This window comes from Gymnogyps californianus, chromosome 7, assembly GCF_018139145.2.
Source record: "Gymnogyps californianus isolate 813 chromosome 7, ASM1813914v2, whole genome shotgun sequence".
Classification (NCBI taxonomy): domain Eukaryota; kingdom Metazoa; phylum Chordata; class Aves; order Accipitriformes; family Cathartidae; genus Gymnogyps; species Gymnogyps californianus.
Window position 1 is genome coordinate 25,243,539 of NC_059477.1, and position 27,082 is coordinate 25,270,620.

The following is a 27,082-nucleotide window of genomic DNA, read 5'->3' on the forward strand; positions in this document are numbered from 1 at the left end:
CAAGGCTTTCCTTGTTTAAGTATCCTCCACAGAAGGAGTTAAAGGAGAGAGCACTCATCTACATGCTCAAGCTCTAAACAGAACAAGCCATGAGGAGCCAGTGAAGTGCCCCCCCAGTAAGGAAAAGGATGGAGGAGAGCAAGGCAGAGGCTGGAGCTCACGGGAAGCTTTGGAGATACACCAGGGGAAGAGACCAGAGGCCACTTGGGGACTACTGGTGTATTTGCATCAGCTTGGAGCTCCGCTGCTACATCACGCAGGAATACAGCAATGCATGCATTATCCTAAACAACTCTCTGAGGCCAGGTTTTGGGTTATAGATAAGCCCATCTCACACCCACCTGCCTGTGAAAGGGATCACCAGCTTCCTGCTGTCCTGCCCTTGCACCCACCAGCCTGGCAGCCTTTCCCATGCAACAGCACCATCACCATCCAAGTGACTTCAGCAAGCTGAACTGACAGCAAACCAACCCTCGTGAAAAGGTGAAAGAACTACACTTAAAATCTCCTAGATCCTTATCCTGAGGCAGCTGTAGATATCAAAATAAAGTCAAGATTAAATATAATCACTGTTTAGCACAGTGTGTATTTAGCACAGGCATTACCCTTGTCCCTCTATAGCTGGGAAATGTGACCGCAGTGACAGAACTGCGTTTTAATTACCAAGGGGAAAAAAACACCCCAAACCCCACAACAGATAACACTCCTAAAGCAAAACAGACTTAGGCCCTGATCCTGCAAAGACTTAGGTGGACGTATATGCTAAACTTTCACTGTCACAGGACAATTATTTGTGTTGTTTCTCCAGTTATAACATATTTGGAAAATAAGCATATACTGCTAATGGACTGCCGTGGGGTTTGGCCTTTTAGGTTACATCTGTCTAAATGGCGTACAGGGAAATACATTCCTGAAGCAATCTTACATCCACATGTTGTTACAGTAAATTTTTACGTTAATTTTTAAAGGCCCATTTTTCATTTCTGTCGTTACACTTCACGTTACTTTAGTTTACATCTACTTATACAAATGAATCAGTTTGCGATTAAAAAAACAATTTTTAAATAATTTTCATTTATATCAATGATCAGAGAGAAGTTATAAGTGAACAATATATGGAAACACAACAACTGAAACACTGAAATGTTTAAAAACACAATACTGAATGTCAACATCAGAGGGGTTTTACAGTATTTAACACAAAGGAAAAAAAAGAGCTACACTAGATAAGACTGCAAAGAATGTGAAAAAGATTTGGGCATTACAAAATCCCATACATATAAGAAGGACTGAAAATATCTGATTAATTTCCTTCTATTCAACTTCTGAACATTTCTTTTATATTAAAAGAATACAGTTGGCCTAAATATTGCCCCTAAAAAGGGACAAATTCTTGTATAACACACACCAAGTAAACTGGTTTTGATTCAATTATGAAGGCAATTAAAGCATCAAAATCAACCTTGACAATAAGCAGAAACAAAGCTTCAATTCTTATAATCTAAACAGAAAGAAATAAAAATGTAAGTACAGTAAGATATCAGTTGATGTTTTTATAATTATTTTAACACAGGAGAAACAAATATGTATATCAAATTAATACTTGGCCCTACTCATTCCATCAAACAGTACCTGCTTTGGATAGTATCTAAACCACAAGAGGAAACAATCAGATGATACAAATCAGTATTGAACCACTGAAGCCAATGAAATTACATAATTGTACACCAGCTGAGGATTTAATCCACACTATTCTGACCCCAACTCTGCAACAAATACCAGTTCTCAATGAGTATCTGAAATAACTGCTCGATAATGCGCCCAAGAATAAAATTGTAAAAAGTGTGGAAATCATTTAGAATCACAAGCACTGGACATTTTTCAGTGAGATTTTCATCATTTCTAAACACAAGCTACTAAACCACTCAGAGACTTCTGAAAAATGCCCCTACCCCTCATCACTTATGCACAGTGGTTTCCATAGGAAATTCAGGAACTGTCAATAGAAAGCAAAACCTTTTACCTCTTATTCAATCCCTTGCATCTAATTCAAGTGAAATGCTCCCCTCTCCTAATGCAAGAGTAAACTGAGCTACCAGAAGAGAGCTTACACCAAGCTTGAAGTAATACCTATGTACAAAACCATCGTGCTTTAGAAGTATAGTGGTAAAGCGGTGGCAACGTGGGGAGGGGGGAGATGCTTTAAGGGTTTGCTGAAAGGAGATGTAGCGTGGGGAGCAGTTATTGCACCACCGATCTAATTTAGTAGAACGTAGGCACCGATCACAGAGCAACATGCAAGATGGGAGGTGCTGCTGCCAGGCCCTCGGGTGGGATTCCCAGACGATACGGGGTGAGCCCTGACCTTCCCCAGGGCCAGAGAGCAACCACCATATTTCCTCAGTGTCTCCAGCAGGAGGTCTATGGAAGACGGAGACGTGACAGCCTAGTTGTAGTCAACTCCCGATAAATAATGCCTCTCCTTCAGCAAACATTTCCACAAAGGTAAATAAGCTGTAACCAGGGTGTTGATCAATCACCAAAAGCATTTGTTAGCTTACATTTATGATTTCAGTTTAATTCTCGGTGGGTGGGTGTCTCCAACTAAACTAGGACACCTTTCAGCAACCTAAAATTTCTCCCAACTCAAAATATTGGTGTTGCTCTGTCACCCTTCAGTCCCAGACTAATATTATCTGCTTCTTGGATAAACAAAAGCAGTCAATGTGTAACTAAATATAATTCAAGGAAGAAGCCTACTTACAAAAATGAATTCCATAGCACGGCCCATAGAAATTAAGATGTGACTTTTAGAAAGTTTAAATTATGTGTCAGTACCATCACTAAAAAAAAAAAAAAAAAAAGAAATTACCCAAACAAGCCAAAAAAATATATTACAAATGATTGAAGTGGGAGCTTGTATGATGCGCTTTGGTAACTCATCAATGCAGTGTTTCTACTATATTAAAAAAATCAAATTATTAAGTGTATTCTAAATCAGTCAGTCACTTCAAGGTACATGACTATCACAATTATTGAAAAAGGCCTTGATCCTGAAAACATTTATATCTGTGAATTTTTAGACAAGTGAATAGTCTTTGTAGGACTGACCTCTTACTTTACGTTGTTCACACATATGAACTTGCAGGCACGATCAGAGACTAAGGCAGGAATACACATTTACAAGCTATCAACATTTTACCTAAAATGTCTCTTAAAACAGATTCAAAGTCATTACCAGCTGTTTCTTATTTACAGCTTTAGCAATAAATGCTTAATATCAATGTAATAGTATAGATAGTTTTACACAGAAGTAAGGTACCTGAAGTTTTCATCCATTCTGCCTTCAGTCTAAAAAAAAAATTAAAATTGACCTAAAAAGTCAACTTAGGACCAACAAGATCATTTGTACTCATATCAGCCCCTTAGTGTTAGAAACACTGCAACTATGAGAAATTGCAGTGATAGCATAAATAAAACATCAGATTTTATTGTGTAATATATTTTATAAGGCCAAAAGTTACATCTAATCAGCAACAGCAGCCTTGGATGTTTATGAATTAATGATTATTCTACATCTGTAAGAAGGAAAATATTACGTATGTTCAAAAATTCAATAGTGTTATATATATATTTTTCAACCAATATATTTTTTTTTCAGATACACATACTTGAACAAATGGACAGCTTTCAAGTGATCATGCTCTGAAATAAGCGGTGCTTTTGTTTGTGCATTCCCAGATTAATATGCATTCTGATAAATGCATGAAATGTTATCACTAAGCTGTGCGGCTCTCTAGACCTACCACAAATATATTGCATCTATTTAGCTGGAAAGAACGGGGTACTGAATGCAAACAGTCTCCTGCCTTCCGTCTACTTGTCACTCCGCTATTTCAATTTTTTTTCTTTAACTTTGCCCCCATATCTTAGCAAGTGACACATTTCCCACTGGAGACCACATTCATGACAAGTTTTAATACATAAAATGAAAACCTGTGTCCATTCTGCACAGAAACAGTACCTGGAAAGCATACTTTCATGCAGACTCCTTTTTTCTGCTTTTCCCAATACACACACATTCTTTTTTGGTATCACAGAGATTTTAAAATTGTCCTATGTAATTTAAATGAGATTTCCAAAACCAGTAACCTTTTACAGGGATAAATCAGAGCATTTCCAGTTGACAAAGTTATTTGCGAGGGACGTACAAAGCACCTGAAAACACAGACTGCAAAGAAAACCATTTTAACTATAGCAACAGCACTCACTGCATAATGTTAAAAGGAAAATTATGCAATTAGGTCCCTTATCAGACTTATGAAAATTCAGATTTATGCCAGTTGGGGGGGGGGGGGGGGGGGCGGAAATCATTGTTCACCACATCTCCCTTGAGCACTACCTAGGGGAGGGGAGTGATGACCAGACAGCGAAAATTAAGAAGAACGTGTTCCACCTTACGCCTATTCTGCCAATCTGTCGCGGTTGTTCTTCTAGCTCCATAGGTTTACATGATTTTTTTTCCTTTTTTTTTTTTTTTTTTTTGCTGACAAGTAATACAAGACAGATTCTTGCCTTCTTAGGATCTTGCAATCTAGTTTAGACATAGCACGTCAAGTGGTGATGAAAGAAGGTTAGGGTGGGTTTGAAAAGATGAGGATTCCAACAGTAAACGATGCAGAGACATCAGTTTGGTAATGTACACATGTTTTGCATGATTCATTGGACCAAAATGGCCAAAGGAACTTAAAAAGCTGTCAAAGGCATCTTTACCTCTGACCTACCTAGTCATCCATCTGCTTCCTCATACTGTCAATCAAAACCCTCCCATCCTTATCACTATTCTATTACACACATTTTCCACAACCATTTCTCCTCCAGCTCTTAAAAAATATCTTAGCAAACATTTCAATCAGTCATTAAAAACCTTGTTAAAATATGCAATGTGTCATCAAATATGCATAGCGTACTCGTGCAAAATCTGCAAAGCGTAAATCACTGTATTACATTTGCTATAGTATTAATGTGAAACATCGTAGAAAGTATTATCAATAAGAACTTTGAATTACTTTCTACGGATTGGAGCTTGATTTTGTGTTATATCAAATAAAGCAAAGAAAGGGCAATTGAATAGATTATTTTACACAATAATTCAATTAAAAGCCCTTTCAGCATGCCTAGACTACAAATTATACTTCATATAAAATTCATGCAATTAGTTGCTGGTCTAACAAATTCATACATGGAGTTTTGCTTCGACTAAACTGAGCGCACTGCAAGTATATTATCATTTACATACACCGGGTCAAAACCTGCATGTTCGATCCTATGTGAACGCAAAACATTTTAATGTGTCAGTAAACATATGTTTAGCAGATACACAGGTGCACCTCTAATAATACATAATGTAAAAAATTGTAATAGTAATAAAGTGACCTACCGACAGGAAATAGCCTTTTTTACTTCTGCAGCCCTTATCTCTTCCAGTCTCTCGCAGAAATAGTTATGGAATTATCCTGTCGAAATAGTTATGGAATAACATTAACCACTCACGCACAGGAAAGGATTTTGTTCAGACCTGTCACACGTTACGTATTTATTCCAGACCCGCTGGATAACCCCCACTAAATAAAACCCAGCAGAATCATTCCTGACAAGCTGTCTGCCTGAGGTGACTGTCCGGCTGGCGTTCCGGCAGGAGTCCCCCGCACCCCGCCGCTGCAGCAGGCAGGCGGGCGGCAGCGGGCTCCCCTCGGCGCTGCCTGCGGGGCTCCCCGCCTGGGAACGCCGCTGTGTCTCGCTCCGGCCCCTTTGCCCTCTCGGGGGGGCAACACAGCGGGACAGGCAGCGGCAGGAGGGGCGGCTTTTGCTGGCCGAGAGCGGGGAAGGAGGGCCGACAACATTTCGTTTTTCAGAGCCTTGCTCCCCCGGGTACGGGAAGCCCCGGGGAGGGCGCCGGGACAGCCCCTCGCCGCGCCGCTGAGGGGGCAGCCGGGGGCCCGCGGGAGGCGGAGAGGTGCGGGCGAGGCGCGGGGGGACGCGGGCGGCGCCACGGCCTCCGCCGCTCGGTGCGAGGCGGCCGCGGAAGGGCGCGCACCCCCCCGCCGCCCCGGCTGCCCGCGCTTCTGTTAGGGGCCCTCTCCCGCCTCCCGGCCCAGGCCGCCCGCCCCTCCCGGGGGACACTGCCCCCACGGCCCCTCGCCCGGCGGGGAGGTCCCGTCGCACGACGCCCGAGGGCGCCCTGCGGCCGCGCAGCCTCCACCACCGCCCCGGGGGCAGCACCGTGAGCCCGACGGGAGCCGCGGGGCGGGCGCTGCTTCCCGCTGCCCTCCGAGGCCGCCGCCGCCACCACCACAGGCGCGCGGCCCGCGCTCCCCTCCGCGCAGCCGGCGGAGGCGTTGGGGGCGCAGGGACCCTGCTCAGGTGGAGCCCCGCACCTTGCGGAGGGGGGAGAAGAGAGGGGGAAACGCAATTGGGCTGCTCAGGTCCCCTCCATCAACACCGCGACAGGACAAAATCTCCGCAGCGGCTCCGCACCCGCGCTTACCCCGCTGAGGAATCAAGAATAAAACTGGCCTGTTACCCCAAGCACCTGTGCACCCCGACCCACGCAGGTGCGGGGGAATGGCGCCTTTCCTGAAGCCTACAGATAGGTATTTTTTAAAGGGGGGGGCAGCACCCCTAGAAGGTCGGCAGAGGTGGTGCCGTGGGAGCGGAGGCTCCTCCGCCGCTTCTCGGCTCCCGCGGCAGCCCGCGCAGCAGGGAAGGCTGCTCCTCCGAAAGGGCACCCGCCCCGGGAGGCCCGGCCGAGCACCTTGCTCAACACCGCGGGGGCTCCGCCAGCGCAGCCCCCGCCCCGGGGAGGCGAGGCGAGGCGAGGCGAGGCTGCGGGCGGGCAGTGCTGCGCCCCTCGCCTCTGCTCCGCGAGCAAAGGCGGCCTTCCCCCCCCCTCACCCCACCTCCCCCCCCACCCCGCCAGGCACCTCTCCCGCCTGCAAAATGCTGTCAGGGTTTTTAAGCGTCAAAGACAGGGATAATTATAAACCTCTCAAACCCGACGGGGTTTCATCTCCCTCTTTCTCCGACTGCAAACCTCCACGCTTGGCCACGCGGTGTACGCGCTCTCCCCTACGCTCACCCCCCCAAAAAGACAAACGCTGGGCGAGAGGGCCAGCTCCGGCAGGGAGGGGAAGCGGCGGGACGCCCGCCCCGAGAGCCTCGCCCGGCAGCGGGGCGGGAGCGGGGCGAGCTGCCGCCAGCCTCTTCCCCGTGGCCTCACCTAACTCCGTACTTGCAAAACGGCAAAGTGCTTTCCAACACGACGTTAACGTTTTGCCAGGTTTATTTTACTTGTTATACACAGACGATACAAACGGGCAAAAACCGAAACATTTCTCAATGGAGCATGTACTGGTATAAATTATTCAGTTCCACAGACGTAACAGAACAAATATAAAAATCACAACATTCGATTTACAGAAGAGTCAAAAATATACACACGTTTATGACCCTGAATTTCTATTAGGAAATTTCCCCGTCGAGTGTAATCTAGACTGAATATTTAGCCTGATGCATATTTCAGTTTGTAATTTTTTTTTTCCATATAAAAATGCGTTAATTGTGTAGATTTGCTACTCAAAATTCGAAGACTTACTATTCTGCTTCGCCGGGGGGAGACCTGGAGGGATATTAGTTCTCCTTCATTAATATAATAAGAGGTTTACAGGAAAGATCGCTCTTACTTTCAATGTGCATTTGATTCCCCAGGAAGTCAGATCTCGGTTAGCTACTTTATGAAAAAGTCAATTCCAAAACTAAATGCAGTAAAATATACAACTCACAATTCATCTTCACTGGACTACACTATGGTTACCAACAATTCAGTCGTCTATATCTTTTTTTTTTTTTAGATTATTCATTACAAAGATTTACAGCAATATAAAGAAAGAGGGGGAAACTGCAAAGAAATTTGAAAAGAGTTTGTCAGCATATTTGGCACCTGCAGGGACCAGTAATGGATTTGGCACTTGGGGGCGGGAGGGGGGGGGGGGGGGAAGAAATACCACAAAAATAATAATATTGCTGATGTCGAGCTATTCTTTTTAAAGAAAAATAGAGAGGCAGTTAATTTTGCTTTTGGAAGGCGTCATGCTACTTTAATCGACTTTCCTATGAGACATATTTCTCTTCTTTTGAAGGGAAAGCTGAGCTATTCCTTAGCTGTGTTAGCCCAGGGCACAGCGTAATTATTTCATGCGAGGAATTGCAGAGAAAGTGAGAAACCCATTACTCGCTGCTACAGCTATGGACCACTCTACTTTTCCAGAGGCATTTAGAAAGAGTGTTTACCTGGGGAGGGACAGGGGGAAGAGGGAGCAAGAGGGGGGAGGGTAAAGAAATTTAAACAGGATCTAAGTTTTGTGACTTAACAATGAAAACAAAAAAAAATTCCAAACAAATAAGAAACAGAACCAAAGAAAAGTAATCGGTTACAATAAATTAAATACTATGTACAGGCATTTCACAGGCTCTTTTTCCCCACTATTACTGTTATCCCCTAGTATCCATCCGTGGTAAAAGGAAGGAAGCGCTGTACGGTTTGAGAGAGTCTAAGCATCCTACTTATCAGTGGGTTTCGGAGCGGCGGTGCCCCCCGTGCCCCGGGGCGCCGCCGGGCCGGGCCGGGCGGAGAGCGGGGCGGGGGGGCGGCGGCGGCCGCCGCGGCTCTGCCTCCCTCCCTCCCTCCCCGCCTCCCTGCCTGCCGGGCCGGGACCGGGGGTACGGATGGGGCAACTAGGGGCGGGGGTCAGTGCGCTAACGCGGAGGAGTTATTGTGCAAAAGGACGGCGGGGCCGGGCGGGCCGCGCCTAGCTGTGCGAGTAGAAGCCGTAGTAGCCGATGTCCTTGGCGCAGGTCTTTTCGCAGTCCCGCTGGGTGAGCACCTCGCTCTTCAGGGGCGAGGAGCTCTCAGACACCGGGGTGTCCGAGGGGGAGATCCGCCTCCTTTTGGCCTGCTCGTAAATCCCAGAATCGGTGGAGTCGATGGACTTAATGGACGACGGCGTCTCGATCCAGCTGGAGTCGGACAAATCTTTGGGCTTGGAGTCCTCGGCGCCCGGCAAGGGGGACCGCTCGGGGGCCAGGCTCTCCGCCTCCTCGCCCAGGTAGGGGTTGCCGGCGGCCATGCGCGCCGCCGCCGCGCTGTTGGGCCAGCAGGAGAGCACGGAGCCCGACTTGCTGCAGTACTGCGGGGGGCTGCGGGCCCCCCAGCCCGAGGGGTCGGCGTAGTAGCCCAACGGCCGCCCGGCGCAGCCGGCCGCCTGCAGCGGCAGCGCCTTGACGCCGGCGGCCGCGTAGGAAAGCAGCGTGGCCGCGTTGCCGGCGAAGTCGGTGGCCGTGTCGTAGGCGGAGGCGGCGAAGTCGAGGCGGTTGTTGGCGGGGGCGACGAACCAGCGCTGCGGCGAGGGGGCCCCCGGGTCCTCGGCTTGCTGTGGGGAGAGCAGCCCGTTGGTGTGGGGCACGCTGCGGTCGGCGCCGGGCCCCGGGCCGGCTCCTGCCCCGGGGTGGAAGCGGGACTTGGCGTAGTTACTCACGAACTGGTCCTGGAGGAAGGAGCCGGCCATGGCGTAGCGGGCCCCGGGCACGATCTGCGAGCGGGGCGAGTCGTTGGGGGAAGGCGTCAGCCGGTCCATGTCGCAGCCCGTGTAGATCCTGCCCAAGAGAAGGGGAGAGAGCTGGGTGTCCGCCGCAGCCCGGCGCCCTCCTCGGCGCGGCACCCGGCCGGCCGCAGCCCTCGGGGGAAGGACGGGACGGGACGGCGGCCGCCTCAGCGCGCTCCTGCCCTGCCCTGCCCTGCCCGGGGGTCTGCGCTCCTCTGCGGGCTCGGCCTCCGGCGCCAAGAGCGCCGAGGCCTTAACGGAGGAGGGGAGGATGGGGGGAGGCACGGAGAGCAAATCTTTCGGAACCGGTTGGCCATTCATTGACGGGGCTGAGATCTCTTGCTCCGGTCCGAGCCCGGCATCCCAACGGCGTGAAATCCCGGGCGGTGACACGTTGGCCGGTCCCGCCATATGCGCAACAGGCAACCCGGTCATTTGCCGCGAACAGCATGAATGGCAGACTACGGAATTATATCGGCTGTTTAACACTTATTATTGGGAGTCACAGACGAACCATCAACATTTTACCGAGTTTAAATTAAGCTAATCTTTAAACACCTACTGTAGGAAATGTAAAACCAAACACATCCAGTGTTCCCTGCGTGGCCTATATATAATTCTCCCATGCTGGGCTGCAATTTGCGATTATAAAAACTTTAATGGATGAATAACTACTATCTGTATTTAATTCAGGCTAAAACTGTGCTTTAATTAACCCTCCACGCCTCCTGGAATTTCTTATCCAAAATAAACTTGGCCCTTAAACAAATTCAACGTGCTAGACAACATTGAAGCTTCCCCCTCCCCCCGTCTCCTTTCAAGTGACGCCCTATAAAGTTTTTTTCCTATTAAAAAGAGAAAAGCACTTGCGGCTGGGGGCGAAGGCCACGCAGCCTCTCTAAAGGCCGCGCATCTTCCTCGCAGAGCTCCCAGAAGAGCGGGCAGGCACGGCTGCCGCCCTCTGTGGCACCAGGGACCGTCGTTCCCCTCCCGGCGGCGGCCCTGCTCCCCCGCCACAGCCGCCGCGACCCCCGCCCGTGGGGGAGAGCGGCCGCACCACAAGCCGCTCCCCGAGGAGAGCCGGTGCTCGGCCCCGGCCCCTCTCGCACTAGTTCAGGCCTCGGCGTCGTTTCCACCCGTGGACTGAAATCCCGCTGCTGGGTGATGCTGGGCCGCTGTCAGAGCTGAGGGAGGCTTAAGCAGGCGCTGAAGATACGCGCAGGCTTAGGCGCTCCAAGGGAGGCCGCTCCCCGCCGCAGTTTAGAGAGGAAGGAGGTTTCCCCTCTCAAAGCCAGAGTCTCGTCCCGCAGACCCGGAGCTTGCAGCGGGGCAGGTGAGCTCCAAAGCGGCCCGCCCCCCCCCCCCCGGGCGTGTGGGCCGCCCTGTGCCCGCCACCTCCCACTGGCCCGGCCCGGGCTGGGCAGGAGGGCGCCGGGCGGGCCGTACCCCGGGCCGGGGGAAGCCGCAGCCGTCAGCGCCTGCCGGGCCGGGATGTCTCCATTCGGCTCCCGAGGGCCGGGGCGGGGGGGGGGGGGGGGGGGCTGGTGCCCGTCCCCGGATCCGCACTCGGCGCGGCACCAGCCGCAGCACCCGCGGGGGGAACACGGCCGGCTGGGTCAGACGGCTGTGCCTGGGTACAGGCGGACCCGAGGCGGACGGGCAGAGGCAGCACGCAGGCAAACCGCGATTAAAACTTCGGAGGCTTTAGCTCCACCCAGAAGGAAAAAAAAAAAAAAAATCCAACACCAGAAAAGAACAAAACGAGGCGAAGACATTTTCCTCCGGACAGCGGCTCTGCGGACCCCGGGATTATGCAAACCCGGCGGGTTGCTGGGGCGCGCAAGGGCTCCGAAAGAAGCACAAGTGAAACGAGAACTTGGAAAGGGGCGCAAAGATGCGTGCCAGGGAAAACCAACAACAAAACCGCCGCTAGTGCCAAAGCGAGATGCGGGCTCAGGTGCGGGCAGCGCGGCCCCCGGGCGCGGAGGTGGCCGCAGGCTGCGCAGGGCTGCGCGGAGCCCAGCCGCGGGGATAACCCCTCCGCGGCCGCGGCCCCGCCGGGGGAGCTTGCGGCTGCCTCCCTCCCGGAGGGCTCTGGAAAAGCCTGACATTACGCATTTCGGTGTGAAATGAAGCCAGCCCACATCCTAAAGCTTCCCCCTTTGACATGTGTGTGCTGTCGGCAGAAGGGTAATAAAAATCGGGTTTACTTACGTGTCATAATTGTCTCGGAAGCCTTTTGCGAAAGGGTTGTGGTCTATTTTCAGCTGTGTGATCTAGGGAAAGAGAGGATCAGAGCGCACGTTGTGAAAGCCTGAAAAATATGCTCTGCTGCGGCCAACACATTTTTAGAAAGATCAAGCTTTACTCTAGTGATCAAATTGCCTTTAAACCGTGAAAAATAAAGCTTTGGCATGCTTATAGATATCACGGTCTAATTTTAGTATTTACTTTATTGTAAAAAGTACGATAAAATGTAATATTTAACCCCAGGTTTTGAGACGTGTCAGTATTCCTACTGCATGGGTATGAATATATTTAAATCCAGAAATTAGGCAAAACGTACCGCAGAACGGTAGCTAAGCGTTTACATCTGCATCGAGCAAAATAACTAAAGCAAGAATGTGGACCGAACATATGTCATTTGAAAAAGGGGGGCACCAGTCTGTAGCAAAGCCAGACCACTCCGAAACGTAGCCAGGCATTAACGAGCTTTTAATTTGAGGAAGTTGCTCCGTCACCCCCGGCGCAATCAATGAGGTTGTTAATTGATCTTTGCAGACCTAAAGCTTAAGCTAACAGCTTAACAGCTAACTGAGCTGTTCCCGCCTGGAAGATGAAAGCGGCGGATAAACGCCCAGCTCCAGGCGGAGCGGCACCGCCGCCGGCGGGCTTTCTGCCCGGCCTGGCGGGGAGGGCAGCGCCGCTGCGGGCGGGCGGCCGGTGCGGGGCTCCCGGGGCAAACGCGGAGCGGCGCGGGCGGCTCCGGCCGCGCTCGGGGCTCGCCAGCCTCGGCCAGGGCAGCGTGGCACAAAGGGGGAGATAGGGAGCCCCATCTCCCGGCGCCGGAGACCCGGGGGAGGGAGCACAGCGGCCGGGCCGGGCCGGCCTCGGCGGGGTGCCCTGCAGGGAGCGGGGAAACCGCAAGCGGGATAGACCGGGGAGCTCTTTACATCGGTGTTTTGGTAGGCGGTGACTGCTATGAACTGGGTCTCGGGGAAGGTGAAGGTCTGCACTCTGCCCGGCTGGTTGGTATCCTCCGTCCCGTCTTCGTTCACCTCCACCACATGCAAGCGGGGCTGGTACTTGTGGAGGGACTGCAAAACCACCATCTGTCAGGCAGAGGAAAAGGAGGGAGGGGGCCGCGGGAAGAGGAGGAAATTAGAGCGAGAAGGACGGGGAGAGCGATGCCCGCGGGCGGCGGGACCCCGCCGCCGCCTCCCCGGGACGGCTGCGTGCTCACCCGGCCACACCGGGCAGCGGTGCCAGCCTAGGCAACGCGCTCGGGGTCGACGAGGCCCGTGGCAAAATAAACGGGAGAGCTTCCCCCCCACCACCACCACCCTTTTATTGTCACCTAACGACACGGTCTAAAAAAAAAATACACGTCCTTTCGGAAACGGCAGGATTTTGCCTGAAGCAATAAAAATAAGTCTGGCAGAGCGTCTGCGTTTCCCCCCACTGACCTGCCCGTTGTTGTTTGATGCTCCTTTATTGTTTGTAAGTTTTAGTTTCCCAAAGGAGATTTCCTGGCGCATCCAGTGGGCTCCCGTGTTGGGGGAGTCGGGGTGCATGTACACCCGGTTTCCTAAGCAAAACAACAGAAAACACAGCCACATCACAGTTCTCGCGTATACCCCGGTTCTGCCACTGCAGCAGCACACGAGGTCGAAGGACCCCGTTAAAGTTAGCAGTATTCTACTGCTGAAACTCCCTTCATTTTAACCGAGAAGGATCAAACCAGCGTTTTCCGAACACCTTTTACTGTCTCCTCCACCCTCCTTTTTTTTAAAAGCTTCATTGGCCCATTCTCGTTTAAGAAGTCGCCAGAGCCGGTCCACAAAGGCTTTAATTAATCATTCTCACCTACATATGTGTCGGGAAAAGTGTTAATTGGAGGAACTTGCCTTGTACATTGGTGTCCGCCTTGCCGCAAGGAACCCATTTGCCTCCCTGAAATCTCCAGTGATTGGGATCCGCCAAAATTACATCCACAAAAATATTGTAGTGAGCCGTGGGGTCGAGACCAGAAATATTAAAACTTAGGAAAGGGAACATGCGCCTATAAAAAAGGAAAGGAGAAAAAAAAAAAAAGAAAGGCAAGAAGGAAAGCAAGCCACCGGCAGCGACAGGCACACGCGGAGGAGCCAGCCCGTTGTGCTTTATCCTCGCGGCTCCCGGTAGCGACCAGGAAATAAAAATCAAAAGAAACTCCCTCCCCGAAGCGTCGAGCTTTCCGCGGGGAAGGGATGAGGGCAGCGGGCGCGGGAGCCTCCGGGGGGGCAGGGGGGGCTGCCCCGGCGGGGACCGGCACCGGCGCTCCCGGCGCCCAGCGCAGGGGGCCCGGCGGCCGGCGGGCGGGCGGCTCCCCCGGGGCGGCGGAGGCTCCGGGCGGCTCCCCCGGCGGAGCCCGGCGGCTCAGCCCCGACACCCGGCGAGGGTCCGCGCGGTGGCTTACCTCCCCTGCTTCGTGATGATCATCTCCGTCTGGTGCCGGTGGAATTTCAGCCAGAGTGGCCTGTTGCACAGGTAGACCTGAGCCTTGCCGGGAACTAGCCCCGGCTGGGTGGAGGAGAACTGGTAGAAAGGTGCCCCTTGGTAGGAATGGCCATACTGCTGGGGGTAAGGGTAGCCCGCCGTGGGGTAGCCTTGTGGAGAAGAGTTGGACAGGAGGCTGTTATAAGCTCCGTTGGTGATCACAGGATGGTGAGCCATGTAGCGGCTGGGGCTGGCGATGGAGAAGGCTGGGTGAGCAGGTCCATGCTGGCTGGGGTAAGGGAACATGGTACTAGGAGCAGAGGCAGCAGACTGGGGCTGGCTGGACTGAGAGAGCAGATAGCGATCTGCAGCAGATCCATCGAAACTGTGACGAAGCTCAGAGACCCCGTCCAAGACGGGAGAGAGTTTATTTCTCTGGACGTCCCCTGGTGTGTCCTTGGAGTCAGGAAAATTGTCTGTATCTGACTGATTCGTCATCCCCCTGGTAATTTTTTTCAAAGGTGAACTTCTCTCCAGGTTGTCAGTGGTCGAGATAATGGGATGATCATGCAAGGCAAGCTCAGATCCGCCTGCATGTGGGTAACTGCTGCTCACATTGAGAAATTTCTTGGAGAGCATGATAGAGGGAGAAAGACAATGCTCCAGCTGCATAGCTCTAGCACCACAGTAATAACCCTTCAGTCCCTGGATCTGAAAGGGCTCCTTAGCATCAGAAGCTAGACATCCTGGGACCCTCACTAGGCAGAAAGCACTTCATCCACCAAATGCTTCCCAAACGTTTGATTTACTTTTTTTTTTTTTTTTTTTCCCCCCCTTCCCTGGGAGAAGAGATTGGCCAATTGACACTATGCAGCAATCAGGAAAGACTCACTTTTGATCTTGCTGCTTGTGGAGAGGATGAAACGGCTTCTGCCATTGGTTAACCGCTGACAGTAATTTAATTAGATAGACATTAATTAGGATAATCACCTGGCTCCTGGTCGCGACGATCATGGCAAATTGAAGGAGATGATTTTATTGTGAGATAGAAGGAAGGGGAAGGGGGAAGGGAAGAGTGTGTTTGCTGTAAGAGCTCATTATTATGTGACCTTTCCAGCATTTTTTTTTTTTTGACTACGGCTGGAAAATAAATCAAATACCCTGCGGTTCCCCAAATATTGCGCGCGTGTCCCCCGCCTTTGTGTGTCAGGGAGGAGATCGGGTGCTGGGGGCTTCGGGGACCGGCTGCGAGGGGAGCGCCGGGCTGGGCGGCCGCTGCCCTCGGCTCACCTCCCCAATTCGCCTCCCCTTCGGGAGCGCGCAGCCCCCCTCCCCCGGCTCCTGTGAGCGACCCCCCCCCCCCGGCGCAACGCCCCCACCCCTTCCCACCCGTGCCTGCTTCGCGGGGGAAAAATACACCCTCCGTCCCCGCTGACAGCGGCCGCGTGTCATCTCTTTTAAGTTCTGAAATAATCGTCAGCCCCGCAGCCGAAGTGCCCTGATGTATTGGCCGCGATGTTTACGGGTTCTTTAGTAAATAAATATTTTATCTGGGAGCCGTAATGCCGGAGATTATCAGCAAAACAGCGTGGAAGGCATCCATCTACCCATCCGGCTCCGGATTCCTTTCCACTCGATGCCTGCGTTCCCTCGGTGACTCAGTCCCACCGGCACCGCTCGGAGGGGAGAGGTCTTTTGTAAGACGTTGGTCACGAGCCGCTGCCTCGCCTGAGGGCAGCGCGCTGCCGCGGCCCGCCGCCCGCCCGGCAGCCTTAGGACGGCGGCGGGGAAGAGCAAACCACGACCGGTGGTGCCGCAGCAGGAGCCGCCGGCACCCTCCCTCTGCCCGGGGGGGCGTCTCCGCGAGAGCCGCGGGCCCAGCCGAGCCCCGGCCCCGATCCCTGGCGGAGAGCTGCGGCCGGCAGCCCCGGCGTGCGCACCCGCGGGGGCTGAGCGCGGCACCGCGGGGCGGGGGCGAGGCCCGCGCACCTTCGGGGAGGGGGCTGCGGCCGCCCCCCCCCCCCCCCCCCCCCCCGCCGGGGACCCCCCGTTAGCGGGAGGGACCGGCCGGCGGGTCCCGCAGCGTGTCCGTTTCAGCCTCGGGCTAAGTGAAAGCGGGACCCTCCCAGGCGTGAAGATGCGCCTGAAGAGTTCAGGGGACTCGCTTGCCACCCCGCCTCGGCCAAGCATCAATCTCAATTTCCCTTCCTAGGCAAGCTTGTGAGTTTTTAAAAGCACTGTTTTTTTGCCCAGGGAGGAGCTCTCCTGTTCCATTTTTCTTGGTATTTTCCCCTTTGCGGTTTGGACTTCAAGTATTTCACAGACCATGTCTCTTTCCAGGTGACATCAGCAGCCAGCTTCAAATTCCACTGATAGTTAACGCAGCCTGGACCATCAGAGAATAAAACCAAGACCAGTGTATAATCATCTGAAGCCAGGCTGAAACTTTGCAAACTCAAATCCAGAGACGACTAGAACCAGGATGATGTGTCAGAATGCGTATTTCAACACTCTCAGATTCCATGGCCATTTATTTTTCTGTTGCTTAACTGTGAGCTAGTTCAGTTATTTGGTGTTTCATAGAAGCTGGCATACACACACTCTCTGCAAGGAAATTATTCTAATAAAATAATTTATGAAGCAAAAAGCAAGCAGTTCACTCTTTTACTCGCTGTCGGGTGGTACAGCGCATGCAACTTTCCATACTACACCTTCTCCTTTCAGTGCTACGAAAATAGTTTTATTAGTATCAGTTCTAACTACTGTTTCCGACACGTTTCACCAGTGTGCTCACCCTTCCCTTTCCCTGCTTGAAACCAACAGAAAGGTAATGGACTCATATAGGCAGGAGATGGGTTGAAACACAGATAAACCCTGGGAAACGCTGCCCTGAATTACGGAGCTACACCCATATAGATGCAGAGCTGCAATGAATTCAGTGGTATACTGCCAATCACATGGAAGTGCTAATATATGCCAAAAAATCTTCAGTGCACAACTCCTAAACTGGTGTAATAGGGGGATATGCAATGGCAGGTGGTGTTACAGAATCGTCATAGAAAGAAGGAGAGAGGTTTGCTAATACAATATGCCCGTCCTTCGTGCTGACAGGAGATGAGGGGTCAAGCTGCTAATGAAGGTCTGCTCCATTGCGGCTGGAGGCTCAGAAGGTGGCTGCTTGAAAACCTCTTTCTTCCTCCAAGATGGTATATGGGCTGCTGCTTTTCAGGTTACTGCATGCACACATTCTTCCAAATCCTCTGTGCAGCTCCTAAAGCACTGGACAAAAATGAGGAAAGATGCCCCGAAAAACAGCCTTTTGATTATTCATGAAACATCTTAGTAAATGGAAAATTGTGCCTCCAAGTCAAACTGAGGAGTGGATAGAAAGCAGGGTACCACAGCACAAGCTCGTACTACAAGAGATCTGCATCTCCAACAGACTCCCTTCAGCTACCCTCTGCAAGATGTACGTTTGTCAAAATTAATTTAGAATATGCAAGACTCACTGGTTTGTCTCCCTGCTTACGCCGGCCTTTCACGCATGTATACACTGCAGCACTGCAATAGCTTCTCTCCTGTTCTGCAGTGCCATGTTACCCACGACCTGCCAAACTATGTCTCCCTCGTGGTGTTACACGTGCGCGTGGGAGTAGATAGCGGCAGGGATGCAGAGCCCCGCTGGCAGACAAGCCCCAGGGCAGGTCCCCCCATCAGCTCACCCTGGGCTGCATGCATCGGACAACGGCAAGGCCCAAATACAGCCTTCCTCGATGATACGCAGGTTTTTAGTGCAAATCGCCAGAAAGCACTTCCATTTAACTATATGCAGGCAAATGTGGTTTGGTATGTCTTCATTTTCCCAGTCTGATATTCTGCTGCCTACTGTGGGGGCAGAGGGAAGGCCATAAGGAGGGCAGCTGCAAAAATCTGCATGTTTCCCTCTGAAGTAAGTGCATGCTAAATATACTGTGAGAGAGAGTTATTCTAAAATAGTAAATTAAAAGGCCTAAATAAGAAATTCCAAACAAAAGAAAAACCTTTGAATGGTAATAAGTAAACAGAAAATTACTGGGCACAAAGTGGAAAATAAGACAATTTTATGGGTTATTTCTTTACTATGCAAGTAAGAAGTTAAATTAAAAAAAAAAATCTTCAACACGAAAAGATTAATCTAGTTTTAAAATATTTGCCTGCCACAATTGTTGCTGTTTATTTTTTTAAAAAACCCAGTAAACAACACATTGTGAGTGACACAGAAAGAGAACACTTCTGCCCAGACAAAAGAATCAAATCAGCCTAAGTTCCATCCAATACTTAACAAACAAACAAAAACCCCCAACCAGACCCCTGCCCCAAACCGAAAGTCACTCCCCAAACCCAGTTATTTGGCTTTGCCTGCTTAAAACCCAAGCAGCCAACCCACCTGCCTTCCTGCGAGTGTTTCCCTCTCTAGTCAGTGGAAACTGTTTTAAATGTCATATTCCAGTTGGGACCCTTTCCATATATTTTTATATATGGACTTCTCGTGTACGTTCTCTTTTGCAGGAGGGAGGGTTCACATAACCTAGAACAGCCTCTCTCACTTTAATGTTTATTCTCAGAATACTGCTATTTATGACACTGCTTGTGAGAGTTGTGTGATTCAGTTATCAGCATAACTGAATTCATTTTCTTAAGGTCAATTGTCTTCTGTGGATATTAGGGTTTGAATAATATTGAAAGGGAACTGGCAGGGGAATTTTCAGCATTTTGGTTTTTTGTACATCCTCAGAATTCAGAGCTACTACAAAGTTTTTTTTTAATTTTTTTTTTAATCTCAATGAGAGTATCTGGTAATCAACGGAAGCCAAATTTCATTAGAGAATTTTTGCTGTCCGAGCAATTAATATCTCAGTAGTTTTACAGTGGGTAGAAATAAACCTTTACCAACACTTTTCCTACACTGTTAATTCCCACCGTCCCTTCTCAAAAAAGGCCTTCCAGAACTTGACAGGTTTGTAAATGTATTTTTATTGTGTTGCAACAATCAAAATATATATGTACTACTGATTTTTCCCCCAAATATTAAATGAAAGTGTAATACATTTTTGCCCACATTGTGTTCTTGAATGCTTTGGAATCTGTAAAGACCCTGACATAAAGAAACTGAAGCAACTGCACAATTAGAGACTGAAAGGTGTTATAGTGCTGCGCTTACATTGCAAATGAAGTCAAATGTCTCTGTTTAATCAAATATAGCCTCAACAGTCTCTGTTTTGTGAGTATTAGAAACAATAAACAAATATACACAGAAAGCATCACAAACAGTAAATTGATTATTTAAATACAACTGTATCCAACATAGCAGCTAAACACTGGACAATGTTTGAGGTCATCAGCACATCCACATGCTCTTCTAAATGACGTTTGGGGTCCTGAAATACAAAGGATGCCATGAAAGAAATGACTGAAACACATCATTGAAGGATTTCATTTACTTCAAGTCTATTTAAGATGATTATGAGTTAAGCAACACAGGCCAGTAATGTTCCTACATTTTCCATTCTAACAAGACCTAGCAAATGACTGAATTTCCACAAATAAGATTTTATTAGTCCATCCTATCACTCAGATAAGTTGAGGATAGGTTTAGGAAGTAAACTTCTATCCAGCATCTGAAAACTAACCATGACAGCTGTGAGTTTTAAGGACAACACACAATATGAGGAATTTACTATACATCTCACTAAGGCCAATATTTTAATCTTAGTTCTGGTACATTGCAATTTGTTTTCAGATCTTTGTACAAATGTGTGTTCTAATCCTGTACAGACTCAAGCATGGTCTAACACGGTCTTTGAATAGTTGTGTTGACTGCAAGAAAATTAGCATATTTATACCCATAAAAAAATGAAAAAATGCACAATGCTATGTTCAAATGTTCTGAAAAAAATCGAATGTTAAGCCTGAAAATACACATACACACACACACTACTACTCGACTGATGTGGGCATTTGTGGGCATCTGCATAGAACAATAAGATTATTTCTGGTTAAAAACCACACTCATGCACTTCTTCAGTTTCAGAATTGAGATTAAGTAATTAATCACCAAATACTGCAAAATTATCAGGTACATTTAAAAAACATCTCTAAACTTTATTGTAGTATTATTGTAGCATTCTTGTGTGTAAAGAAATTAAAATATGGAAGACAATCGTGGGAATTTTAACTTTTTTAAAAAAGAATTATTGTCAAAATCTAATGAACGCATCTAAGTTTACATAAAAGTGTACTAGAAAAATCCATCTAAGCTGTCCTTAAATAACTCATTGTCAAAGATCATACAGTTCTCCAATATTCTCTTTGCTCCTAGCAAATTATGCAACCTAATAACATAATATCCCCATTGTGAGCAGCTGTTTGTTTACAAAGCTTTTTATCTAAGTTTCATAAAAAACCCACATGGAAATTACTTAACTGAACCATTTTGTAATTTAAAGAAAACTTAATAATTTTATGAGGAAAAAAATTATTTTCTTTTTAAAGAACTGTATCAAAATAATTTTTTTTTCACGTCTGCGTAATGATTTAAACAACTAGTGAAGCTCAAGTTCTGTTTGAGATGACATCATAACCCTTAAAATACAGCCCTTCTTATGTGTTTTATTTTATATATATATATTTATGTATGTGTAGGTATGCATAAACTCCGTTGTTCTGAATGCTACTGAAATACACGAGTGACTTAACAATAGTGCACATGTGTTATGACATAGCTGCTAGAAGCTGACACATAAGAGCAATCCAAATCCTTTAAATTCTTCTACTGCTACTAGCAATACAATAAATACTCGTTCTTTAAGGACACGCTGGATATTTTTAAAGCTATTTCTTGTTTCCATTGCCCTTCTTGAATTTGAAGACAACCTCTTACAAACTTGTTTTGCTCTCCTCTCCCTCACCAAAGCACATTTCCTCAACCTTTATGTTGAAATCAAATGTAGAAATAGTTAGGCATGTAGATATAATGTTAGGCATTATATCCTGACATTGCAAAGGGACAGAATGAATTGAGTGGGTGTTTGCAGTTCCAGCTGTGGTCCTAAACTGTTTTCCTTCAACAGCAATACAAAGCAACGTAGCTTACTTGCATACGTGTGTATTGGAGCTAAGCATTGACAGTGTGTTCATGAACGGAGGATAGGGGTGAGCTGGCTCTGTAGCCATGATAATGTATAAACAACGCTCCCACCTTTTTTCAATTATTACTTTTTTTTTTAAAAGTCTCCACAGTTTTGGCCTCTCTGACACAGACTTGGATATCTTTATGCCTCTTCTTGGAAAGAAGTTAAAAAAAAAAAAGAAAAAAGAAAGAAAAAAAGAAAAAACCTACCAAATCTCAACACTGCTCCTCAGCATGTAATACAAACGCGTGTAGAACACGACTTGCAGATATTCTGCCGATTACCTATAGTCAAAAGCCTTGTCCCTTACACAACAATCTTCACCAAAAATAAATTCATTATTTGGAGCATTGAGAGTATCTTGCACGTAGAACTAAAATCACCTACGCACATGTAAAAAAATTAATATTTAGAATGAACGAAGCATATCATTCCACCTTACTCTAATTCATCACACCTCACCTGCTTGCCAACATTTTTTATTGCCAGCTGTTCAGGTGTCATCTTATCTTCTTCTTCAACAGCCTGTGAAAGAAACACAGAAAAGGTCAGTGTTTCAGATTTCATTTACTTTTTCCCCAAGCCACAGGATTCTCAAAATATAATTCTCTTTCTCAAAAAAAAAAAAAAAAAAAAAAAAAAAATCAAACGGCAACACATTTCAGAAAGTCAAAAGGAAAGGTACTTCAGCTTTTCAGCAGACGTGGTTTTAATTACTAAGTGTTAGTGCAAAAGATCAAGGCAAATACTCATGAATGGTTTTATTGTCAGATATTCACAAAACTGTTTTTAAGCAAAAATCTTAAATGTGCAGTATCAATAGTTAAAGATAGTTGAAGACAGTTAAACTAGTAAAGCAGAACCAAAAATAACGTTACCTACATTGTTTCAACTACTGGAGGTTTGATCTCAATAAATTTTTATCCTGTTTAAAGTCACTTATTTTAATACATTTTTATAATGTTCTGTTCCCTTCAAACGCAGTGTCTTTATAAAGTAAGTCCACTAACTTAACTAGTGAATGGAATATTGAATTTTGTTTTTAAGGACTTTAAGTAGTTAAAAAAATAGCACTCGTCAAGAATGACTGACATGCTTACTACTCATAGAGTGCTTGTTGAGATCTAGTATTTATAAAAAATATTTCTAAGTGTAAGTGCCAGTATTAAAACAGTACAAATAACTGTGATTCCTCTTTCTTACAACACCAACAATAATTTCTTTATCTAAAAAGAACATTGAATTGGGCTCTAGAATGTGTTCTAAATACTTACTATCTATCTTTGGAACGATACAGATAAATAACCTTTATTCTGCTATACTGGTCAAGTAGTCCTTGACTGAAGGAATGAAGAATACAGTTAACTGCTTATTTTGATCTACAGGAATCTTATATTCTCTTTACTAAGTGAAAATACAAAATTGATGTGATTACTCGCATTTCAAAGCAAAACATGTAATTAAATGCTTTGCTAGTTTAGGGCAAAAAGTCATGTGGCAAAGCCTGAAGAGCTAATAGGCAACTTCACATAGAAATGACACATAGTTGATTAAAAAGAAACACAGTCTCCACAAGGCCATTAAAGCCACACTTGTGCCTAATTTAACCAAATCCCAAGAAACAGTTTGCTGAAAACAGATTATACAAATCAAATAACCACCAAGGTCCAAAAGAGTTCCTGCAACAATTGTTTTGTTCTTATAGTCTAGTCCTTTACAAGTCATTTTGAATAAAGCTTGTGATAATCAACTTCTTACTTCTGAAATTAAGTAATAAATTTCTTCACTTCATAAACACAGCTACAGTTATACTATCATTATGGGATATGAATACCTTGTTATAATTCTTAGCTAATTCTAACATCTCCTTCACTACTGTTTCATTGAGTTTGCAATGTTCACTGTAGTCCTGAAGCGTCAAACCTTCCATCCAACTCTTCTTATGCAAATTTAGCAGCATCTGCAAAACAAAACCTCTTTAGAGCATTCATTGTGAAATACATTCATAATACTATGAAGATCTCTTGGACAGAAAAACAATTTATAATAGTAAGAATGTAATAAAAAAATATTGATCTTACAAAGTTGATTATTGTATTTCCTGTACTTCAATTCTGCTAGAGCAGACGATAGATTTTGCATACGTTTTTAAAGATCAAACTTCTTGAACCCTAAATATGAAAATGAGGCATTGAAACCAGGGTCACATTTACTTTGACAGGAATACTTTGGTTTTTCTTTTGTAATTTTTTGGTTTTGCTGTAGGTTGAGAATGCACAATTGCATTGCAGGAGAACTAACAGAAAGGTGACTGTTTTAGCTGCCAAATAAGGAATGGTTGAAGCTTCTGGCCTCTGATGAAGTTGAAAAATATTTTAATGCTTAGAGTAAATGTATGAAGTAGTTATTTAGACTTCACTGATTATCCTGAACTGTATGCAAGCAGCTGCCACAGTTGTGATGAAGTGAACTTCAAAAGCAACCAAAGGATGACTTGTGTGTATTTGTCCTCGTACAAAGTAAACAGCCCTAAAAACATGATAATGTGATGCAGAGTTTTGGTGGTGATAAACACAGGGACTATTAGAAATATCTGAAATGTTTTACTTGACGCTCTGATGTCATTCTTAAAAGAGTGAAGGAATAGCTACAAAGGCAATTTCCTGATTTTCATGAGTAAAGAAAGTGTATTTTGTGGATCTTCTGCACACTTGAGGACTGTATGGAGGACCCTTTCAGCAAACAGCTTCAGCTTGCCTTCAATTTGCGAACATTTACTACAGCCATCTTTGAGAAGCCATAAGCCCTGTAATTGCTATCACCTGAATAAAAGTGCCTGTTTCATCCTATGTACAGCTTCCAGAGAAACCTGGCTTTGGAACATATGAACTGAGTTGAAGGTTTGTGTCATAATTTGTATGAGCAAGATCTTAGTTACTGACAGAAGGAGTTGTAGGCAAACTGCATATGGACAGTTTAGCTAGGCTATCTGGATTTTAAAATTATGGTTTGGTGCGACGGGCTCCTCATTTAATACATGAAGCATGTACTCTTCTTACTACAGATGGAGATAAGAGATCACCACCACCACCACGAGGGGGGTTTGAGATATGTATGAACCTGCCTTATGAAAGATGTGTGGAGATAGTTGCTACCTCACGGATTAAAGTTCCCCTAACTCAGTCAAGATTATTCTCCTACTTGCAAGGGTAGTAACTTACATATGTAAAGCCATTAAAGAAAATACACACTTGGAACTTCAGAAAAGACTGGATTGTCCACACTGTTGTATTCGAACGGAAATAATAACCTCCGGAAGCTTCACCAACATTTCCCAAGAGAGCTGGTTTTGTTGAATCAGTTACTCTTTTCAGTAACAGTAAGGTCTTGAAAGTCTGACACCGTCCTAAAAAGGGCTATGCATTTCACAAATTCTTTTCAACTCCCTGATTTGCATGCATATTCTTCCATTATTCAAAACTGGGTTTTTTTATTACTTCTAGCCCTCTAAAAGTAAAAATTAAGTGAGAAAACTATTGTGACCATTTCATCATAAACTCCAACTCTGAGATCAATTTATAACCCTAACAAGGCCATGAACATACAAAGGCATAACTGAGGACAGAATATAGCTTTTCAAGAATTAACTTCTGTAGATGATAAATAAGCTTTTTTCTTTTTTCTGTTTGTTTTCCTGGTTGAGACTGTCAAGCTAGATTTTACTTGTAACTGAGGAAGTTTGATACAAAAGAAACTGACAATATTTGTTGTCAGTAACTGAAAAATATATTTTCTGTAAATGCAGGACATCACTACTTCCTGATATTCAGTGAAGTCTTGGGGAGCTCCATTCATACCAACTGGAAGCACCTTCTGTCAAAGTGATTACAGCCAATAAAACCCTGAGATTCCTTGGTTATACAATTCCATTTTGGAAAATACGGTCTTCTAGCTTCAGGAATTCCAGCCTGTGAAAACTAAGGCAGCTAGTATGTCTTTCAGCTTCACCACTGAAAAATTGAAACTTTGCACAAACCTGTTAAGTGCAGAGAACAGCATGAGGACTTTCCATAAAACATGTGGACAAAAATGTTGTCAAACGATTTATATGAATATTAGAATGTGGTTTTGGAAGGTTTCATCATCATGATTACACATCTAAGTGCTTTCTGGAAGAGAAGCCATCTACTCCAGGAGAATTAAAACAACTACTGGAAAGTATCAGCAGTTGAAATCAGAATATTGCCACAAATCTTGAACAGTTTGTATAGTGTTCTTTGTCCTCTGAATAAAAGCTAAAACAATTACCTTCTGTTCTAGTTCATTCTTCCTGTAGTTGATGGTGATGGAATAGTAATGTCTGTTTAGTCCATGAATTAGTGCCTGTAAAATTTAGGGAGAAGTTTGCATAAAAATTACCCACCATTGAAATGAAGCAATATTAGAAAGGAAGAATTCATTTAAATACAGCCGTCTTCAAATATCACTTAAATAAAAGAAAAACCACAAAGAAACAAATACACAGAGACTATAAGTAGGTATCAAGTAAATGTACCTGTTCCTATTTCTCTTTCAGTGTTCGTTAACTGACAGTTATACTTTCTATTTCTAAACCATGGATTTTTTCACACAGTAACAACTATCATAGGAAAAAGTGGTAACTGCCTGCAAACATTTGACCGATACATATGCACAAACATATTTCTCTCAAATCCTTCCTCTCTCAAATTCAGTTATCACTTCTATTAAAATACAAGGCTCTTTCTGTTACAAACAAAAGAATGTGGCTATCTATTTATTTACAACCACTGCCAACATTCCCAAGTTAATTCTCTAAGGTACAATACAAAGACAGTAGCTGAAGTAGTGATTAAACACGTTGGGTATCAGTTAGACTACGTGCATCAAATTAACCGTGGATATTAAAGCTAATTTTCTTTTTTAACTTTAAATGAAAAAAAAAAAAAAGCCTTTCTCATTATAATTATGCCCTTTGCAAATTTGTCCTTAAACTTGTATGTCACAATCTGATTGACTGAGATTAGGTTAAGTGACACCTATATGCATGTATCTTCTATTTTGCTCATGTGCATTACATAAATTTTTTTGGCATTTATGACTTAAGGGTGAGTTGGATTGGTATTTGGGGGGCATAGGGGGTTAAGAAAATTCTATGATAAATCCTCATCACAACTAAGATTGTCTATTTTTCAAATAAAATTTTACATATGAAGTATACATTTAGAAATGAGATATGATAAATCATACATAAAATATGCAGAATTAGTGGTAAATATTTCTTATGTTTCAATCATTCCACCTATTTATGTTTAAATATATTCTTTAGTGCTATACAGAATGAATGTGTATTTGCATCTTACGCAACTTAATATTTCAGCATTCCAAAATTATCTGTATGAAAGCTGAAAATGTTCTTATACATACATTTTAAACAGATTTCTTTTGCAAACACATACACAAAGACACAAAACTACTTGAATGGTTACATTTACGAGAACCAGCAGTTACAGATAACCATTACGTGTGCCACTGACT

The 27,082-nt window shown here is 46.0% G+C and overlaps 2 protein-coding genes across 3 annotated transcripts in view; both read right to left on the bottom strand.

The window, feature by feature from the left end:
* Positions 1-8,750: 8,750 nt before the first annotated feature.
* TBR1 (T-box brain transcription factor 1) lies at positions 8,751-15,029 on the bottom strand. Its single transcript, XM_050899608.1, has 6 exons — positions 14,338-15,029; positions 13,787-13,941; positions 13,346-13,467; positions 12,833-12,991; positions 11,874-11,935; positions 8,751-9,711 (listed from the first exon to the last, which is right to left on the bottom strand). Exons 1-6 carry the CDS (start codon positions 15,027-15,029, stop codon positions 8,868-8,870), a joined length of 2,034 nt encoding a protein of 677 aa, XP_050755565.1. The 3' UTR covers positions 8,751-8,867.
* A 4,321-nt stretch (positions 15,030-19,350) lies between these two features.
* The window catches only part of PSMD14 (proteasome 26S subunit, non-ATPase 14), a 49,409-nt gene continuing 41,677 nt past the window's right edge, over positions 19,351-27,082 (bottom strand). For both annotated transcript variants that reach the window (XM_050899616.1, XM_050899617.1), the window contains exons 9-12: positions 25,835-25,909; positions 23,361-23,486; positions 21,989-22,051; positions 19,351-19,774 (exon numbers count right to left, since the gene is read on the bottom strand). In XM_050899616.1, coding sequence (XP_050755573.1) covers positions 19,676-19,774; positions 21,989-22,051; positions 23,361-23,486; positions 25,835-25,909 — 363 coding nt within the window. In that variant the 3' untranslated portion in view covers positions 19,351-19,675. The remainder of the gene's footprint in view (positions 19,775-21,988; positions 22,052-23,360; positions 23,487-25,834; positions 25,910-27,082) is intronic.

Coding starts and splice junctions, on each gene's coding strand:
- TBR1 (XM_050899608.1), bottom strand. CDS start 15,029: ATGCAGCTGGAGCATTGTCTTTCTCCCTCTATCATGCTCTCCAAGAAA. Junction 13,468..13,786: donor GGCGGACACCAATGTACAAG/GCAAGTTCCTCC, acceptor TGTTTTGCTTAG/GAAACCGGGTGTACATGCAC. Junction 11,936..12,832: donor CCGCCTACCAAAACACCGAT/GTAAAGAGCTCC, acceptor CTCTTTCCCTAG/ATCACACAGCTGAAAATAGA.